The sequence below is a fragment of the Monodelphis domestica genome, chromosome 4, assembly GCF_027887165.1.
Source record: "Monodelphis domestica isolate mMonDom1 chromosome 4, mMonDom1.pri, whole genome shotgun sequence".
Classification (NCBI taxonomy): domain Eukaryota; kingdom Metazoa; phylum Chordata; class Mammalia; order Didelphimorphia; family Didelphidae; genus Monodelphis; species Monodelphis domestica.
The window spans coordinates 232,359,108-232,367,004 of record NC_077230.1 but is presented as its reverse complement, the minus strand read 5'-3'; the positions used below and the strand labels follow the sequence as shown (position 1 = coordinate 232,367,004).

At 44.6% G+C, this 7,897-nt stretch overlaps 1 protein-coding gene across 4 annotated transcripts in view; it reads right to left on the bottom strand.

The window, feature by feature from the left end:
• Positions 1-7,897, bottom strand: part of SCN4B (sodium voltage-gated channel beta subunit 4) — a 38,320-nt gene that overhangs the window by 2,980 nt on the left and 27,443 nt on the right. For all 4 annotated transcript variants that reach the window (XM_007494715.3, XM_007494716.3, XM_056794323.1 and 1 more), the window contains exons 4-5: positions 6,281-6,410; positions 1-3,291 (exon numbers count right to left, since the gene is read on the bottom strand). The exon at positions 1-3,291 is cut by the window's left edge and continues 2,980 nt beyond it. In XM_007494715.3, the coding sequence (XP_007494777.1) occupies positions 3,198-3,291; positions 6,281-6,410 (224 nt within the window). In that variant the 3' untranslated portion in view covers positions 1-3,197. The remainder of the gene's footprint in view (positions 3,292-6,280; positions 6,411-7,897) is intronic.

Here is a 7,897-nt window from a genome sequence, read left to right as displayed (position 1 = left end):
AGGAACCCTCTGAACGAGCTCTCTGATAATAATACTCTGCCTCCTGCAGTACTCCTGAGTCAAAACTTTTTTTTTTTTTTACAGTCAAGAACTGGTCAAGTCTCACAACACCTCAGTGAGGTAGGTAAGTATTATTATGCCCATTTTAGAGATGGGGAAAACTGAGGCCCAGAAAAGGTAAGTGGCTTGCCCAGGGTCATCCAGCCAGTAAGTGGGAAGGCTGGGAATGAAAATGTTTGTTGTCTTTTCCCTTCCTCTCAAACTACTAGACCCCAAGTTCTTTTATTTTCTCTACTTGTGCTTAATGCAGAGGTTAGAAAGGAAAAAGGAAGTCATTTTCCATGAAGGCAGCTACAAGAGGTATTTGCTAGATGGTTGGAAGCCCTGATCTGTCCACTCCTAAGGGGCTTCTCACCCATGAAAGTCTGAACTTGTAGATAAAATCTGGCATAATCAAAGCAAGAGAGAATTGGAGCAACTGTAGGAGCAGAAAGGGGGAAGTGGCCAGTCCAAATAGGGTGCACAGCACCACACATGCGGCAACAAGGAGCCAGGGTTATAGTGAGTGGAGCCAGGCTATAGGCCCCTAAAAAAAAGTGGACCTACGGAGAGAACCTGCTGCTGGGTGCTACTTCCCAACTCTGACTTTATTTCCTTTATCTTCTCTGGAATAGGAAATTCTGTGCCAGGAACTCCCCAGAAGAAACTATCATGTGTACTTTCTTGGCAAAAAAGAACTGAGAAACTCTGGTTCTTCCCAAGAAAACCACAGAAAATGAGCCTAATCTAAATGAGGCAACCAAGTGCAAGTGTTACTACCAATAACATTGCCATCACCATCCCTACCACCGTCTCTTCACTGGGCCCTTTCTGCCTCCTCCTCTGAGGCACAGTCATATGGATTCTCAGAGCTCAACCACCACCAGCTCACCCTCTTGCCTCAATCACTCCCATCCCGCATCCCCCAAACCCCTCTTACATCAGAAGCACCACACGGGTGTCACTGAGACCCTTGCTTGGCAAGGGACCAAACTGAAACATCCTGATTACAAGCTCCCAGGCCCTACCCACTCCTCTCTTTCCCAGGCCAACAGCCCTCCATGTGAGGCCCAGATGGGCTTAGAGGACTCTTCCTGCCTCCCATGTCAGGTGCAACTTTCTATCTCCCAGCAAACACAGGTCTGAGAGGAGAGATGGGGCATAAGCTAAAACATCGAGGTCTAAGGCACAGACATCCCCACTCATAGGGATGTGCATACCAGTTTCTTAGAACAAAAAAAAAAAATTATGGGTGCCTGTTCCCCTGATCCATCCCAGTCCCCGAGAGAGAGGGTAATGCAAGTTGAGGTTGAGCACCTAAAGCTAAAGCAGGGGGTGGTAGCCAGCAAACCTAAGCCTCTCTCAACACAAGTAGGGGAGGACTCTAAAGTCTGTCTCCAGAAATGGAGCATGTATCTAGAGTTTCTAGCCCTTTACTTGGGGATCACGCATGGGGAATATGCATGGAGAATGATGAAGACTTATGGGGGAGAGATGACTAGGTAGAGAAGGAGAAAGAGTGGAAGTAAGATAAGGGAAGAGGCTACTCAGAGTCCCCGGCAACACAGCAGTCTTGCTCCAAAAAGGAAGAGAAGGGGATCCAGGAGATTGGGGCAGTGGGGTGGGGGACAGGATGTGTGTTCCCAATGAATTAGTCATAGTCCTGCCATGACCAAGAGACATGGGCTTCCAGGGATGGGTGGGATGGAATGGGCCTGGGGCACAGGCCATGGCCTTTCCCAATTGGGGAATTTAGGCACCAGGGAACTAAGGCTAGGTGAGAGCTTCCAGTCCCCTAGAGAACTGGGACTCAAAGAAAGTCTCTATCCCTGTCTGGGCTAGTTCTCTATCAGTAATACAGGAACTTGGGCCCCTGAGCTACAGATTTAGAGAAAGGACAAAGGATTTCATGCCTGACCATCACTCCAAGCAAAGGAACCAGAATCCTCCCTTTTCCCTACTTCCCAAAGACTCAAGGTATAGAGTGGCCCAGCTCAGAATTCCTTACTCAAGCCTCTGAAGTGAAACTTTCCCATTTCTGGGAGAGAACTAGACCTGAGGCAATGAGAGGATGCCCCATGGAACTCTCCTTCCAACTCCAGGGTAAGAATAAGCCAGTTACCCTGCAGAATTGAAGATTCTATCCCTAAAAGTGCCTAGAAGCAGCAACACCAAAAATGATTCCTCCTTCTAACCCCATATCCAACAAAGATGAATCCTGCCTAGATGACCATTCCCAGAGTTCAGTGCTCAGGGCTGCCAATGCCCCATGGCACCACAGGAACTCCTCCATTTCCCCAACCCCCAGCTCTATAGAAAAGATCTTAGGATATCCAGAGAATGAGTCCTTTACTTGGAAGGGGAGTGGGGAGGGGAGAAAGACTGAATAGGCCTTTGGAAGTAGAGGCAACTAGAATGAGGGGAAAGAAGAAGCCATTGAAGGGGATCAGAACAGAGTAGAAGTCTTATGAGAGGGGAAAAGGAGACAAAAGAAGACAGGCACTCAGAACCCCAAGCAAGATGACACCTCTTGCTATGGAAGGAAAGGAAAGGGATCATAGTGGGAAGGGGGCCCAGAACTGGAGCTCCCAATGAGCTGGCCATGGTCCTGCCTTGACCAGGAGACAGAAGATCCCAGGGTCAGGCAAGGGATGCAATGGGACCAGAACATTGGTATTTGCCCATTCCCAGTATAGAGTTCTCAGATATTAGGGAAGAAAGTTCAGGGTAGAGAGAGGGATGACCGGAAGAGAAGACCCTCACATGCACACACCCAAGTCTCAAGGTGGTTCATTCTCTAACGCCATCCCAACTCTTAAGTTCCACACAGTGTTCCTATGCTCCTTCTCCCTGCCCTCTTCCACCCCTTCAATTACAGGGCTTCTCCTGGACCCCTCTCTCCTTCTTGCCTGACATCTGCATCCCTGGAAGGAGAAGAAAAGAGAGGAAAGGGGTGAGAGTCTATAGCTAAGGAAGCCAGTCTAAGTCGGCCCCATTGCTCCCCACCCCTAGAGGATTCCAGTCTGAGCTAAGCAGCGGGCATCACAGGCACGTGGGTTCTATAGACACGGCCCAAGCATCAGATTTGTTAACAAAAATAGAGACTCTGTAGTTGTGGAGTTGACTGCAGTATCCCCCTAGGCCTCGAGCCAGGAGGTTTACAACTTTGGTGTTGCTTTCTGTTCTGCTTTGGAGCCAGCCATCCCATTCTCGGTATTGTCATTCCCTGATGAGTTCACAAGACATTCTTTCCTGGAAAAGCAAAGAATCACAGATCTTAGCATTGTAAAAGGCCTTAGAAGTCATCAAAGCCAACCTTCCATCCACTTCTGTGACCCTAGCTCCTCATTTCCCACTGCTCTCTGCCTTCTGCTTGGTTCTGTGCCCCTCTCTCAGGTTGGCCATTTCTCTTTGTTGAATTCTAGTGAGGGAGGCTCATCATTTCCCAAGGAAATCCTTCTGCCAGTGGACAAATATAATTGTTTTACAAAAGTCTTTGATATAACTCCCACCTGTTAATTCTAATTTTGACTATGTAAAAGTAATAATAACAACACAACATCTCTAAAGCATTTTACCCACAATAAACCTGTAAAGTAAGAGGTGGAAGGCAGTATTATAATTATCCCCATTTTACAGATGAGGAAACTAAGACCCAGAGAGGTTAATTAATTTACTGAGGATATACAGCTACTGAATGTTGGAGAAAGACTTCAAAGAAAATGCTCTAATCACTTGGGGAGGGGGTGGCTAGGTAGTTCAGTAGATTGAGAGCCATGTATGGAGACAGGAGACCCTAGGTTCAAATATGACCTCAGACACTTTCTAGCTGTGTGACCCCAGGTAAGTAACTTATCCCCCATTGACTAACCCTTACCACTCTTCTGCCTTGGAACCAATTCTTAGTATTGATTCCGAGATGGAAGAGAGGGAAGAGAGGGAGGAAAGGAAAGAGGAAGGGAGGAAGGAATGAACAAACAAATGAAGGAACAAAGAAATGAACAAATGAATGAATGAAGGAACAAAGGAAGGAAGGATGCCAAGACCATGCCGCCCTCCCCTATTCTCCTGCCCCATCTCCACTGCAGGGGAAAGGGGAAAAAAAAGGCAAAAACATGAGAATATTAATGACAATGAGGTCTATCATAGCCAATCTCCTTAGTTTCAGAAGAAGGGAAGAAGAGAGAGGAAAGCAGTATGGGGAGAGGAAGACATAGATGCAGGTATGGAGAGGAAGATGAGTAGATGATGGCAGAGAAATATTTGGAATAAGAAAGACATGACTGGAGAGAAACCTACAAAGGTGATAACAGCATGATAGGAAGGAGGAGGAACCTGAGCTGTGTGAAGATAGCAGAGTAGATAAAATGAGCATGACAACAGAAGGACTAGAACAGTGAACAAGGCTGAAGTTAGTGACATGTGAAAGGACAGTGGAATAGAGAGAATGAAGATATAAGAACGCGAGTGATAGAATGGAAGAGGTCAATGAATAAGGAGAAGAACGGGATGGGGTTAAGGACAGCAATAAAGAAAAAAAGTATAGGATAAAAAGAATGAGAACCTGGGAAGATTTCCCTAGGAGGAAGGCTAGTAAGATATGGAGGAACCAAGCTATGTGACCCTGGGCAAATCATTTAACCCCAATTGCCTCACCCTTAATACTCTTCTGTCTTAGAATCAATACATCAGTGATGGCAAACCTTTTAGAGGAGTGCCATGCCCCACCCCACCTCCACCAAGTGCCAGGTATGTCCTGCTCCCCCCACCCCTTACCCCACATAGGAGAAAAAGTGCTCCCATTGGGCTGCTGGGTGGAGGGGTGAGTGAAGTGAGGAATGTCCTCAGTAAGTGTAGTGGGGGGGAGGGGAGTGACCCAAACTCTCTTCTCCCTTCCAGCTCTACCCTCTGTGAGCCATCTACCTTACCCCACTGTGTGCTCCTATTGGCTGCTGGACAGAAGAGAGGGAGGGATGTGAAAAAATATCATCAGGCACGAAGGAGAGGGGGAGGGGAGTAGCTCTGCCAGAGTCCCTCTGCCTTTCTAGTAATGAACTGGGGGGGGGGGGGAGGGACAGCCATGTGCCCACAGAGAGTGCTCTGTATGCCATCTTTGGCATCTGTGCCATAGGTTTGCCATCATTGCAATACATAGTATCTATTTTAAGACAGGAGGTAAGGGTTTTTTTTTAAGATATGGAGGAATATGTAATGAAGAGACATTAAAAGAAAGCTAATGGATCAGGGAGAAAAATAATCAAGTAAGAAAAGAAATATGGATAGGAAGGACAGAGGGATGAAAAAAATGAATAGAAAGGATGATGGTACATGGGGGAAATGGTGGAATGAAGAGTTATAATAATGCAGAGGATATAGCTGGAATAAGGAGAAATATAAAAATACAGGTGAATAGTCAAAAATGAAGGAGAATAGTTAGATAAATAAGAGAAAAGTGAATTAGAAGGAATGTTCCATTGGAGAAAATAGTTAGCAGGTATAATAACTAAATTAAACTTTTGTCCTTAATTTCCATAGAGTTTATTAATATTTACTTGAACAGGAGAAGGTAGATTGAGAGAAAAGAAACCTATTCTAACTAGGTGCTCTCCACATGGCTCTGTCAGCCACCTTCCTTTCACCGCACCCACAAGAGAATAGAACCAGGCTACTTCCTGAAACCCCTTCTTTTATTCCTTCCCTTTTACCCCCAGATGAATTTCCCAATCATTTCTAGCCCAGGTGCCTAGATCACTGCCTCATGAGCCATGCTGGAGCACAGGGACACAGGTAGGACTGCAAAGGTGATCCTGGAAAGGGGTTCCCTTCACACAATGATTAGAAGTGGGATGGGAAGGATGCTGGGATTAAAAGGATATGACATAAGAATACAGGGAAAGAATGGTCAGATAGAGAAAAGGGGGAGTTAGCATGACCACAAGCAAATCACTTAACTTATTAGCCTTAGTTTCCTCATCTGTAAGAATGAGAAAAATAATACCTGTTCTACCTACCTGATAGAGATGATGTGAAGTTCAAATAAAATCATGCATTCAAAACCTCTTTTCAAACTTTAAAATGTTACATATAAATGTTAATTATTACTAAACAAGACAGAAGATGGAATAGGGAAAGAAGGGATGGAGATAGAAGACAAAAAGTTGTAGTAAGGATGATGGGATGGAGAGAATAGTGGAACAGAAGACAGTAGGATAGAGAGAGAACAATGATGCTGATAACTCACTTCTTTTCTTGGGTCTTCTTAATGATGAAAGTAATGAACTTCTTAATCAACATGAAGACAATAAGAAATCCAATGAGACCACCCACAACTGAGACGATGATGATTGTCACAGTATTGTCTACTTCCACCACTGTGAGGACAGATGAGGAAAGGAAGAAAGAGTTAAAGAGGTAAGAGAGCCCCAGATCACATGGCCAGCTGGTAGCACTGATAGCACTGATGTGTACTAGAAAAATGAATGAGAAAATTTAGAATGAGAATACTGGAATTCAATTCTATGGGCCTCAGTTTCTTCATCTGGAAAAAGGGATAGAGAAGTAGGGTGGTACAGCTTTATGTGCTATGACCATACAAAGACCAAAATTAAATAATCCATACCCTCAAGCAGCTTACTTTCTATAGAAGGCACATACAAAGCTGGAGTACGAGCCAAGAGTAGCCCTTCTCCCATAACCATATTTTTTTTTAATTCTTATCTTCTGTCTTAGAATCAATACTAAGAATTAGTTCCAAGACAGAAAAGTGGTAAAGGAAGACCACTAGATTTGCACCTTTCTCCCAAAAGTGATGAACCAGGCTCCTCTACCACCACTTCTTGACAAGTGCCACTTACACCAGCTAGGAGTCATTCACTATGGTGAAGGACCACCACACTTTATCATTTGCCATGCTCCTACTCTTTTTGGCCCCCAAGCATTACCAGCTGACCGATCAATGCATTCTAAGGATTCCTGGACCTTTCCATGATATCTGCAATTGAGCCTTACTCTATATGTTGTCTCCCCTAATTGGAAATTGAGGGGCAGCTAGGTGGCTCAGTGGATTGAGAACCAGGCCTAGAGATTCTCAATTCTCAGGAGGTCCCAGGTTCCAATATGACCTCAGACCCTTCCTAGCTGTGTGACTCTGGACAAATCACTTAACCCTTATTGTCTAGCCTTTTCCACTCTTCTGCCTTGGAGCCAATACACAGTATTAGCAAGGGTTAAAAAAAAAAAGAAAGAAAGAAAGAAATTGAGCTCTGTAAGTCTTGAAATTTCTCAGACTTGTAAATGTTAAAAATTTCTACATTGAGGAATCCTCCATTGGAACAAATTTCCTACCGGGAACATTCCCCATTTTGATGTAAGAACTCGCCAGGATCAGAAATGGGAGGACCTCTACTCCACCTGTACTTAAGACTGCTTTAGGGGATAAAACTCCTTGCTAAACAATGAAAGTACTTGGACCCATGCTTATGATGAGGCAGGGAGTTCTTTGAGCCATGCCTGTTTTTAGAATTGATACAATGGGATGCTAGGTACCTATAAAGGTCGGGCAACTTGTAAACTTGCCAGGAACAAAGAGGTGAAAACTTATTCAGAGGTTTTCTCTTGAGGAGATTAGTTGACTCAGCTGTGTTTTCTCTGGTTCAGACTTACTGAGGGGATTAGTCAACCCAGCAGTGTTTTTTTCTGATTCAAACTTACTAAAGGGATTAAGTTGACCCAGCAGTGTTTTTAGAATGGGTTGTCCTTTGGAAAACGTCTACAGTGATTGGTATATGTAAGGACTTAGGGGAAGTGACATAGGAGAAAACCCCCTATATAAGAAAAAGCAGAATCTCTTGAAGGACAA